The sequence below is a fragment of the Lithobates pipiens genome, unplaced genomic scaffold, assembly GCF_037356315.1.
Source record: "Lithobates pipiens isolate NorthernLeopardFrog02 unplaced genomic scaffold, aLitPip1_a1.2 Scaffold_22, whole genome shotgun sequence".
Taxonomy (NCBI): domain Eukaryota; kingdom Metazoa; phylum Chordata; class Amphibia; order Anura; family Ranidae; genus Lithobates; species Lithobates pipiens.
The window spans coordinates 8,784,061-8,797,470 of NW_027507784.1; the positions used below are offsets into that span (position 1 = coordinate 8,784,061).

The following is a 13,410-nucleotide window of genomic DNA, read 5'->3' on the forward strand; positions in this document are numbered from 1 at the left end:
GGAGTATGTTTGCAGCCTCTGTCGCCCTCCTGTAGTATGTCCACAGCCTCTGTCCCCCTCCTGTAGTATGTCCGCAGCCTCTGTCCCCCTCCTGTAGTATGTCTGCAGCCTCTGTCCCCCTCCTGTAGTATGTCCGCAGCCTCTGTCCCCCTCCTGTAGTATGTCTGCAGCCTCTGCCCCCCTCCTGTAGTATGTCTGCAGCCTCTGTCCCCTTCCTGTAGTATGTCCACAGTCTCTGTCCACCTCTGTAGTATGTCCACAGCCTCTGTCCCCCTCCTGTAGTATGTCCGCAGCCTCTGTCCCCCTCCCGTAGTATGTTCACAGCATCTGCCCCCCTCCTGTAGTATGTCCGCAGCCTCTGTCCCCCTCCTGTAGTATGTCCGCAGTCTCTGTCCCCTTCCTGTAGTATGTCCACAGTCTCTGTCCACCTCTGTAGTATGTCCACAGCCTCTGTCCCCCTCCTGTGATATCTCCGCAGCCTCTGTCCCCCTCCTGTAGTATGTCTGCAGCCTCTGTCCCCCTTCCGTAGTATGTTCACAGCATCTGTCCCCCTCCTGTAGTATGTCCGCAGTCTCTGTACACCTCCTGTGATATGTCCGCAGCCTCTGTCCCCCTCCTGCAGTATGTGTGCAGCCTCTATTCCCCCCCCCCCCCTGCAGTATGTGTGCAGCCTCTGTCCTCCTCCTGAAGTATGTCTGCAGCCTATGTCCACCTCCTGTAGTATGTCTGCAGCTTATTTCCACCTCTTGTAGTATGTCCACAGCCTCTGTCTCCCTCCTGCAGTATGTGTGCAGCCTCTGTCCTCCTCTTGCAGTATGTGTGCAGCCCCTGTCCACCTCTCGTATCATTTCTGCAGTATCTGAGGGTATCTGCAGATTGGACCACCAACAGGTCAGGGTGTGCAGCCACGAGTCCAGGGTCCACCCTGTTTTGATTATATGCTTGGATATGCTCAACAGAATGCATTTCAGTGTATCTCACCTCTTCCTCAGCTTCTGTATTTCAAGGTATCTCACCTCTTCCTCAGCTTCTGTATTTCAAGGTATCTCACCTCTTCCTCAGCTTCTGTATTTCAAGGTATCCCACCTCTTCCTCAGCTTCTGTATTTCAAGGTATCTCACCTCTTCCTCAGCTTCTGTATTTCAAGGTATCTCACCTCTTCCTCAACTTCTACATTTCAAGGTATCTCACCTCTTCCTCAACTTCTACATTTCAAGGTATCTCACCTCTTCCTCAACTTCTACATTTCAAGGTATCTCACCTCTTCCTCAACTTCTGCACTTCAATGTATCTCACCTCTTTCTCAGCGTCTGTATTTCAGGGTATCTCACCTCTTCCTCAGCTTCTGTATTTAAAGGTATCTCACCTCTTCCTCAACTTCTGGATTTCAAGGTATCTCACCTCTTCCTCAACTTCTGGATTTCAATGTATCTCGCCTCTTCCTCAGCGTCTGTATTTCAAAGTATCTCACCTCTTCCTCAACTTCTGCATTTCAAGGTATCTCACCTCTTCCTCAGCGTCTGTATTTCAAAGTATCTCACCTCTTCCTCAACTTCTGCATTTCAAGGTATCTCACCTCTTCCTCAACTTCTGGATTTAAAGGTATCTCACCTCTTCCTCAGCGTCTGTACTTCAAGATATTTCACCTCTTCCTCAGCTTCTGTATTTCAAGGTATGTCACCTCTTCCCCAGCTTCTGTATTTCAATGTATCTCACCTCTTCCTCAGCTTCTGTATTTCAGGGCATCCCACCTCTTCCTCAACTTCTGGATTTCAATGTATCTCGCCTCTTCCTCAGCGTCTGTATTTCAAAGTATCTCACCTCTTCCTCAACTTCTGCATTTCAAGGTATCTCACCTCTTCCTCAACTTCTGCATTTCAAGGTATCTCACCTCTTTCTCAACTTCTGCATTTCAAGGTATCTCACCTCTTCCTCAACTTCTGCATTTCAAGGTATCTCACCTCTTCCTCAACTTCTGGATTTAAAGGTATCTCACCTCTTCCTCAGCTTCTGTATTTAAAGGTATCCCACTTCTTCCTCGGCATCTACATTTAATGTATCTCACCAGGCTGAGAAAGAGGTGAAATACCTTGAAACACATTCTATCGAGAATATTCAAGGATGACATCAGAGGGTGGATCCCGGTCTTGCCAGTGCATGTCGTGGCCTGTTGGTGGTCCAACCTATCTCACAGCAAAACTGGCCCTCTTCTGTCACTGGATCATCCATGCTTTCGGCAAAGGTCCAAGTGTCCCTATGAGCGATTGCCTGCTTCCTCACTGTGACATGACCCAGCTTTTTTCCGCCATTCCACGGTTACTTCAAGCCTTTCCATTTCTTAGATTTTTAAATACATTTTCTGGATTTGGCTTACTACACTATGAAGGTTTTATGCTGTTTTTCATTTTCTGTTTTCTACTTTACCCTTTTCTGATAGACAACTCTCATTTATTTTCTTAAAAAAAAAAAAAAAACAATTCACAAATAAGCTTGATATGGAACAAAGCCTGAACCTCTGCTCGTATGTTGGAATAATAAACTTTTATTGACACTTGTGAGCATTCCCCTCAGGAAGAATACATACATTTTAGTAATAGTATTTATACCCCACAATGACAGTATAACAGAATAGGCTTGTGCAATTGGTTTCGTAACGAATCGAAATTCGGACAAATTTTGCATCTTTCGGGCGTTCGGATGCATCCGAATGTCCGAATAAAAAAATAACAAATTACAACGAATACGAAAGAAATATAACAAAATGAATTCTAATGAATTCGTCATGATTCTAAATTATTTCAACCGCATTCGAAATGATTTCAACATGATTCGACATTATTTCAACTGCATTCGAAATGGTTTCAACTGCATTCGACATTATTTCAACCCATTCGAAAATATTTTGTGACCCGACTTTAGGGCCATATATCTCGGGGTCACTTGGTGCTAGAAACTCCAACTTTGGATATGTTGTAGTGCTAGTACTATTGTGTTTGCATACCAATTTTGGGGTTTCTAGCTATAAGTGACCCCGAGATATGTGGCCCCAAAATCGGGTCGCAAAATGTCATTCTCTGCTCTAATAACATTTTGCGACCCGATTTTGTGGCCACATATCTCAGGGTCACTTATAGCTAGAAACCCCAAATTTGGTATGCCAACACAATAATACTACAGCACTGCAACATATCCAAATTTGGAGTTTCTAGCACCAAGTGACCCCGAGATACATGGCCCTAAAGTCGGGTCACAAAATATTTTCGAATGTGGTTGAAATAATGTCGAATCATGTTGAAATCATTTCAAATCCGGTAGAAATATTTTCGAATTTGGTTGAAATAATTTCGAATGTGGCCGATTACGGTAGAAAACTAAACGGAATCCGAAAACGAATTTAAGGAAGTTAACGAATATAACTAAACAAAATTAACGAATTAACGAATTAAAACAAAACGAAACTAAACAATTTTTTTTCCTTTTGCACATGTCTATAACAGAACATTAGTTGTTGAAATTTATTACACTTTGTTAGTAAAGTTTTGTATAGTTGTTTTCTAAAGCATAGATATGAGGTCCTTGATGAGTTTACATATTTACCTTTACTCAAAATTCTAAATTCAGGTTCAAGATCTTGTCTACGTTTAAAGGGATTCTCAATTTAAAGCAAGTGTTTATTAGCGTTGCAGATCTCAAATCTAAAATAAAAAACTGAATGAATCAGTTAAATATACCAAGAGTCCTGAGATTAACAAAATTGTTGTTCTGTTTTCTTCTGGTGACATTTTATGGCCTGGTGCTTCTTCTGCATAGGGATTTTTGTAAAGATCTTTTCAGGTCGCTGTTTCTCAAGCTGTATATAAGTGGGTTTAGGAGAGGGGTGACAACTGTGTAAAATAAAGACATCAACCTGCCTGCCAGATGATCTTCGGTTTTGGGTTGGAAGTAATTGAAAAGGCCAGCCCCGTAAAAGATGAAGACCACCGTGAGATGGGAGCTGCAGGTGGAGTAGGCTTTCTGTCTTCCATCCTTAACTTTAATATTCAAGACGGTTTTGAAAATGTAGACGTAGGAAAGCAAAGTAATAAAAAAGCCAGTGACTCCAAAACCTGCACAATTGCAATATAAAAGTAAGTAATTGAGGAATGTGTCAGAACACGAGAGTTGAATCAGTTGATATATTTCACAGAACAAGCCTGGGACGATGGTAGGGTCAGGGAAGGCCAGTCTTAGTGCACATAATGTGTGCAATGAGGAACAAACAAAGCTGAGGACCCAGAAAAAAAGAACCACCTGAATACAAAAGTCAAAGCTCATCATGGAGGCATAACGTAACGGATGACAGATGGCGGCATAGCGATCGTAGGACATTATCTCAAGCATTAAAGACCCGGTGCTAAGAAACCAAGAAAAGAAGAAGACTTGGGAGATACAAGTTGAGAATAAAATCAGCCTGTTGCCTGTACAGATGTCGAAAAACACATGGGATATAGAAATTGAGGAATTGAAGATGTCTAAAAAAGAGAGGTTTACCAGGAAAAAGTACATGGGGGTCTGAAGGTGGGTGTCTGAGATCGCCAGAAAAGCAATGAGAAGATTGGCGGCCAGTGTGGCCACATAGATAAGGAGGATCAGCAAAAATAATGAGATCCGAGAATCGGGGAGATCTGACAGGCCGAGCAAAATGAATACGGATTGAGAAGATTGATTTACCATCAAAAACAAATAATTTGCTAAGAGAGGAGCGATAATGTGAGGATTCAGGAAGAAACTGTCAAGGAGAAGATACTGTTCACCAGGCTGTATGGGCTCGTTCACACTAAGACATTGAAAGAAAAAATACATTGAATTCATTTTTCCAATTTAAATGAATAGTAGTGGTCTCTACAGAATTATAAAAAGGGTTCAGGAAGATCATTTTTTACTAGACTTTAACCACTTACACCGGGTTGACGTCATATGACATCGGGGATTGAAATGAAGATATCTGGATGATGCCTGCAGTTGCAAGTGGTTAATTCATGAACATGTTTTTTTATTTTATATTTTATATATATAATGTTTGGGGGTTCAACTTCTGAGTAATTTTCTAGCAAAAATTATGATTTTTCACGTAGAAGATAACTGTCAGAATTGGCCTGGGTGGCAAGTGGTTAAAGGCTTATTAACACAAGAAATTATTTAATTTTAATGTCCCCTCCCAAAAAAAAGTATCCTACATGTCTGGTATGGATTTTAAGGGTAACTCCGTGACAAATAAAAAAAAAATGACGTGGCGTTCCCCCCAAAAATCCATACTGCCCATCTACCCAACCCACAGCTCCCCACCCATCTCTCCGACTCACAGCTCACTGCCCATCTGCCAATCCACAGCTCACCGCCCATCTCTCGGACTCACAGCTCACTGCCCGTCTGCCCAACCCACAGCTCACCACCCGTCTGCCCGACCCACAGCTCACCACCCGTCTGTCCGACCCACAGCTCACTGCCCATCTGCCGACCCACAGATCACTGCCCGTCTGTCTGACCCACAGCTCACCATCCATCTGCCTGACCAACAGCTCACCGCCTGTCTGTCTGACCCACAGCTCACCGCCCGTCTGCCCGACCCACAGCTCACCACCCATCTGCCCGACGCACAGCTCACCACCTGTCTGTCTGACCCACAGCTCACCATCCATCTGCCTGACCAACAGCTCACCGCTAATCTGCCTGACCCACAGCTCACCACCCGTCTGCCCAACGCACAGCTCACCGCCCATCTGCCTGACCCACAGCTCACCGCCCGTCTGCCCAACGCACAGCTCACCGCCCATCTGCCCGACCCACAGCTCACCGCCCATCTGTCTGACCCACAGCTCACCACAAATCTGTCTGACCCACAGCTCACCACTAATCTGCCCGACCCACAGCTCACCACCCGTCTGCCCAACACACAGCTTGCCACCCGTCTGCCTGACGCACAGCTCATCGCCCATCTGTCTGACCCACAGCTCACCACCAATCTGCCTGGCCCACAGCTCACTACCCGTCTGCCCGATGCACAGCTCACCGCCCGTCTGCCCGACCCACAGCTCACCACCCATCTGCCCGACCCACAGCTCACCGCCCATCTGCTTTACCCACAACTCACCTCCCGTCTGCTTGATCCACAGCTCACCACCAATCTGCTGATCAACAGCTCACCGCCCATCTGCCCGACGCACAGCTCACCGCCCATCTGTCTGATCCACAGCTCACCACCAATCTGCCCGTCCCACAGCTCACCACTCGTCTACTTGACCCACAGCTCACCACCAATCTGCTGACCCACAGCTCACCGCCCATCTGCTTGACCCACAACTCACCATCCATCTGCCTGACCCACAGCTCACCGCCTGTCTATCTGACCCACAGCTCACCGCCCGTCTGTCTGACCCACAGCTCACCGCCCGTCTGTCTGACCCACAGCTCACCGCCCATCTATCTGACTCACAGCTCACCGCCCATCTGTCTGACCCACAGCTCACCACCAATCTGCCCGACCCACAGCACACCGTCCGTCTGTCTGACCCACAGCTCACCGCCCATCTGTCTGACCCACAGCTCACCACCAATCTGTCTGACCCACAGCTCACCACTAATCTGCCCGACCCACAGCTCACCACCCGTCTGCCCCACACACAGCTTGCCGCCCGTCTGCCTGACGCACAGCTCATCGCCCATCTGTCTGACCCACAGCTCACCACCAATCTGCCTGGCCCACAGCTCATTACCCGTCTGCCCGATGCACAGCTCACCGCCCGTCTGCCCGACCCACAGCTCACCACCCATCTGCCCGACCCACAGCTCACCGCCCATCTGCTTTACCCACAACTCACCTCCCGTCTGCTTGATCCACAGCTCACCACCAATCTGCTGACCAACAGCTCACCGCCCATCTGCCCGACGCACAGCTCACCGCCCATCTGTCTGACCCACAGCTCACCACCAATCTGCCCGTCCCACAGCTCACCACTCGTCTACTTGACCCACAGCTCACCACCAATCTGCTGACCCACAGCTCACCACCCATCTGCTTGACCCACAACTCACCATCCATCTGCCTGACCCACAGCTCACCGCCTGTCTATCTGACCCACAGCTCACCGCCCGTCTGTCTGACCCACAGCTCACCGCCCGTCTGTCTGACCCACAGCTCACCGCCCATCTGTCTGACCCACAGCTCACCACCAATCTGCCCGACCCACAGCACACCGCCCGTCTGTCTGACCCACAGCTCACCGCCCATCTGTCTGACCCACAGCTCACCACCAATCTGTCTGACCCAGAGCTCACCACTAATCTGCCCGACCCACAGCTCACCACCCGTCTGCCCCACACACAGCTTGCCGCCCGTCTGCCCAACCCACAGCTCACCGCCCGTCTGTCTGACTCACAGCTCACCATCAATCTGCCCAACCCACAACTCACCACCCATCTGCCCGACCCACAGCTCACCGCCCGTCTGTCTGACCCACAGCTCACCGCCCGTCTGTCTGACCCACAGCTCACCGCCCGTCTGTCTGACCCACAGCTTACCTCCCATCTGCTTGACCCACAGCTCACCACCAATCTGCTGACCCACAGCTCACCACCCATCTGCCCGACCCACAGCTCACCACTTGTCTGCCCTACGCACAGCTCACCACCAATCTGTCTGACCCACAGCTCACCGCCAGTCTGTCTGACCCACAGCTCACCGCCCGTCTGTCTGACCCACAGCTCACCGCCCATCTATCTAACTCACAGCTCACCGCTCGTCTGCTTGATCCACAGCTCACCACCAATCTGCTGACCAACAGCTCACCGCCCATCTGCCCGACGCACAGCTCACTACTCGTCTACTTAACCCACAGCTCACCACCAATCTGCTGACCCACAGCTAACCGCCCATCTGCTTGACCCACAACTCACCATCCATCTGCCTGACCCACAGCTCACCGCCCATCTATCTGACCCACAGCTCACCGCCCGTCTGTCTGATCCACAGCTCACCGCCCGTCTGCCCAACACACAGCTCACCGCCCGTCTGCCTGACCCACAGCTCACTTCCCGTCTGCTTGATCCACAGCTCACCACCAATCTGCTGACCAACAGCTCACCGCCCATCTGCCAGACGCACAGCTCACCGCCCATCTGTCTGACCCACAGCTCATCACCAATCTGCCCGACCCACAGCTCACCGCCCGTCTGTCTGACCCACAGCTCACCGCCCGTCTGTCTGACCCACAGCTCACCGCCCATCTATCTGACTCACAGCTCACCACCCATCTGTCTGACCCACAGCTCACCACCAATCTGCCCGACCCACAGCACACCGCCCGTCTGTCTGACCCACAGCTCACCACCCATCTGCCCGACCCACAGCTCACCGCCCGTCTGTCTGACTCACAGCTCACCATTAAAATCTGCCCGACCCACAACTCACCACCCATCTGCCCGACCCACAACTCACCACCCATCTGCCCGACCCACAGCTCACCGCCCGTCTGTCTGACCCACAGCTCACCACCCGTCTGTCTGACCCACATCTCACTTCCCGTCTGCTTGACCCACAGCTCACCACCAATCTGCTGACCCACAGCTCACCGCCCATCTGCCCGACCCACAGCTCACCACTTGTCTGCCCTACGCACAGCTCACCACCAATCTGTCTGACCCACAGCTCACCGCCCGTCTTTCTGACCCACAGCTCACCACTAATCTGCCCTACCCACAGCTCACCACCCATCTGCCCGACCCACAGCTCACCACCCGTCTGCCTGATGCGCAGCTCACTTACAGACTAAATAATATAAACTGATTTTGGTTATTTTTTTTACCAAAGAAATGTAGCAAAACAATTTATGAAGAAAGATTATTTACTTGCAAAAGGTTTTAACAGAAGCCATGTTAGGTATTTTCTCATTTAAATAGCTACAAAAAAAAAAAACAGCAGTGATTAGAAAAGAAAGAAAAAAGAAAAGAAAGCTCTGTTTGTTTTAAAAACATTTTCATTTGGGTCCTGGGTTGCACGACTGAGCAGTTGCCAATTAAAATAGCCTGGTCATGAAGGGGGGTAAAATTCCGGAGGTCAGGTGGTTAATAAAGAGATTTTTATGTGAACATACCCAAAACTCAATGAGAAAACATAAATCCACATTTCATATAAGTTTCAGTGCATAAAATGGTCAGGTAGTCATCATACAAGTCTATGCTTCATAATCAGTTCCCAGATGTGATAACTTCACAATGTAAGAACAGTCTGTAGTTGCTGTAAGGATTTATATATTGGAATCTTATATGATAAATATAATTATCTAAAAAAAAAAAGTATATATTTAACCCCTTCCCGCCGAGCGTACGCAGATGTGCATACTTAGCTTTCAGGGATTATACCGGGATGATGCCCGCAGCTGCAGGTACTGATTTTTAGAACCAGCCGATGTGGCTGTTATACCGGAGGAGCGGGAGGGGACGTCCCCCCCTCTCGCTGCCTCTCGCCGCTCTTACCGGGGCTCCCGTTCCATCGGGAGCCCCAATCAACAAATCACCACTTCTGAAGGCTAGTGAGGGACTGGAATGAAGCCTCAATCGGCTTCATTCCAGCCTCCTAATTGTAAACACGGAAGCAACGTCATGGTGTCACTTCTCGTTTACTCAGCTGCTAATGGTGCCGGTTTTAAAAAAAATATACAGTATTCAGAATCACTGAAAATGCCAATCTGAATACTTTGAAGTGCAAAGGAGGGATCGGGGGTCTTTTAGACCCCCGATCCCTCCATAAAGAGTACCTGTCACCACCTATTACATGTTTACATTCCTTGTGACAGCAATAAAAGTGATCACATTTTTATTTATTTTTTAAACAATTTATTAATTTTAAAATAACGTGTGACATAAAATATTGCAACAAGCGCCGTTTTATTCTCTAATTATCAGCTAAAAAAAATAAAAATAAAAATAAATATATATATATATATATATATATATATATATATATATATATATATATATATATATATATATATATATATATATATATATATAATGTTTGGGGGGTTCTAAGTAATTTTCTAAGTAACTTTTATTTTTTTTTAACAATTTATTATTTTTAAAATAACGTGTGACATAAAATATTGCAACAAGCGCCGTTTTATTCTCTAATTATCTGCTAAAAAATAAATAAAAAAATACACACACACACACACACACACACACACATATATATATATATATATATATATATATATATATATATATATAATGTTTGGGGGGTTCTAAGTAATTTTCTAAGTAATTTTTTTTTTTAAACAATTTATTAATTTTAAAATAACGTGTGACATAAAATATTGCAACAAGCGCCATTTTATTCTCTAATTATCTGCTAAAAAAAAAAAAATATATATATATATATATATATATATATATATATATATATAATGTTTGGGGGGTTCTAAGTAATTTTCTAGCAAAAAAATATGGATTTTAACTTGTAAACACCAAATGTCAAAAATAGGCTTAGTCATGAAAGGGATATATATATGTTACATAACACCAGTCACACACTATTATTATTATACTTTTACAGTATATAATTAGAATTTGTCAGATTTAATCTGCTAAATAAATATTTTTGTAAATCTTGTTTCTGGTGTTTTATAATAATAAGAAAAATCCTGCTAATAAACCTAGAATGAGAGGAAACCTTCCTGTCTTTTCCATTTCCCATCATGTAAAGTCTTAGTATATAAAGATCTGTAACATGATAAGAAGGAAAAGCAGCAATTCTCAGGGGTGTCGGTGTAACGCCGGCTGTGATCACTTTTATGTCTCGTAAAAACTGAACTCCACGACAGATCATCATTACAGGTCCTCTTTTCTGAGGAATACACAGACCGGGGTCATCGGATTTCTGGAATTCTCTTTCACCGTCCCAAACTGATGTGGGAGCCAATCAGAATAAAGCAGGAAACTGTGATAAGACTCAATGAGGGGGGGGGGGGGGTTACGAAAACTGGAGCACAGAGAATCTGGGGCAACTGTGCATAGTAACCAGGTTTTATTGGGAAAGCTTAATTGGACAAGCTGAAGTTAGAAGCTGATTGGTTACTATGCACAGCTGCACCAGGTTCTGTTTTCTCCAATTTTAGTAAATCCCCCCCCCCCCCCCGTTGCAGCCACTCACCTGTATATTCAGAATCTCTTATTGATGATGGGTGGGGTCTGTGTATGGGAATACAGGGGATGGAGATGAGGAATATATAACACTGTATAATTGTCAGGAAGGATCGATCACCTTGTAGGAGAATATTTAATGTATAAAACAGCCAACACCTTCCTGTTCTAGACAGATGCAATGTGTCCTGTAGATGTCTTGTTATCAGGTCTTGTGTTGGTCGGGTTCCTTCAGCCAGTTCTATAGAGGAGATCGGAGTGTCAGGTAGAGAGGACACACAGGTTCTCCCCCCTCCCTGCATCTCACCGTATATAAAAGCATTCAGCATCTCCCTGAGATCTCCATCCACATCCCCCCCGTGTCTCATTACACTTCAGAGATCTCACTGAGGCCCCATGACTCAAGACGATCCAAAAATATCTTTGTGTTTCTTTGTTTGGTGACAAATAATGTAAAATCAACTCAACTCAACTGCTCAACACAGAAAATAAGGGTCTCCATCAGTTTAATGGCAAATAAATCCGCTGTGAAGTGTACCTGTCATGAGAGAAGTATGGAGAATGTATTCAGTAGGGTTGAGGTCCGGGGCTCTGTGTAGTTCGCGCAAGTCCATCCGCACCAAACTGGTCAAACCATGTCCTTATGGAGCTGAATTTGTACACAAGGGCACAGTCATGCTGGAACAGAAAATGGTCTTCCCCAAAATGTGGTCACAGGGTTGAATGAGCACAATTATCTAAAATGTCCTTAGGTGCTTGTGGGAGGGGCTTTGTGGTTGGCTGGTTTAGTCCAAGTCCAAGCCCAAGGCCCTACCCTTACTCCAGCCTTACTAGACCATAATCTCTCCCCTACCGAGGCCGACCCCTCCACCATCTTGTGACCTGCTCTTTGCCATAGGGCTCCTCATGGCATTTCCCTGATTAAACCTCTATATCCCGGAGAAGGAATGTCTACACAATAAATTATGCGTAACTCAAGAATAAAAAAAAATGAATTTAGCTCAACCACCTCCACGCTTGACAAAACAAAGAACACTCTCACAGCCCACCGTACACCTCAATAAGGCAAAATGTTTGCCTCTAATTGGTTAAATAAAGTAAGAAGAATCGGGATCATGGAAAAATTGATCCCTATGTCTTTGGAGGAAAGGGAATGTATATTGCAAATCTGGGCTCCTTGGGAGTCATTTTTACAATCAGATGAAGGGAAAAGGTTGATTGGAGAGGAACTAGAGGATTAGAATAGTTAGTAAGTGATGTGGCACTGGTTTCCGTCGGCAGAGGGCGACATATTTATATTGAATTATTTATTTATTTATTTATTGTTTTGTGTTTTTCTTTTCTTTCTCTTACTTCTATAAGTCCCCTATAGGCAGGGCAGGACTTAGGGTGGTGGGGGCCCCAGGGCTTGAGTCACTTTCGGGCCCTACCTTCTATACATTACCGTATTTATTGGCGTATAACACACGCCGGCGCATAACACACACTCCAAATTTAGGAGGGAATTTTAAGGAAAATAAACTTTTAGGAGGGAAGTTTAAGGGAAAAAAAAACTTACATTTAAATGTCCATCAATGCAGCCTTATCAGTGTCCATCTGCAGCCTTGTCATTGCAGTCTTGAAGTTTAAAAATGGTGCCGCCGAAATACAGAGTCCTGTGTATCTTGGTGGCTCTCGGGTCCTCTTGCAGTCCTTAGAGGAGCCGAGAGTACTCGACTCGGCTCACAGTCACACCCAGTCCCTGTGTTATGTCCATCATAGGGCAGGACTGTGAGCGGAGCCCAGCCGGGTACACTTGGCTATGTATCTCTGTGGGGCCCCCTATTGGGTGGGGCCCATGGGCTTGAGCCCAGTCAAGCCCAATGGTAAGTCCTGCCCTGCCTATAGGGTCCGGGGCTTTGGAGCGGAGGGTTGCTGTGGGGAATTGTTATTGTAATATTGTTATTTGTTTATAAAAAATTGGCAGGAATACATCATGTTTCATTTGTTAAAAGAATACGTTTTGCTTTGAAAATGGACTTAATAAGTCGTCTTATGTAATTGCTTTCGATGATCTATGCTATGTATTCCTGCAAAGAAATAAAGTATTAAAAAAAATAAAAATGTTTTATGGCATATAAAAACACACATATGACAAGACACATACATTGCTAAAAGAATGTGACCACCTCTACAGTTGTATTGTAGAACCATAAACGCTGTTGTGTTGTATCCATTGTATATAATGTCCTCTAT

General features: G+C 45.8%; 1 protein-coding gene across 1 annotated transcript; it reads right to left on the minus strand.

Moving 5' to 3' along the window:
* Positions 1-3,162: 3,162 nt before the first annotated feature.
* LOC144000357 (olfactory receptor 1f45-like) lies at positions 3,163-11,452 on the minus strand. Its single transcript, XM_077494149.1, has 2 exons — positions 11,297-11,452; positions 3,163-4,816 (listed from the first exon to the last, which is right to left on the minus strand). Exon 2 carries the CDS (start codon positions 4,711-4,713, stop codon positions 3,784-3,786), a length of 930 nt encoding a protein of 309 aa, XP_077350275.1. The 5' UTR covers positions 4,714-4,816; positions 11,297-11,452; the 3' UTR covers positions 3,163-3,783.
* Positions 11,453-13,410: the final 1,958 nt, after the last annotated feature.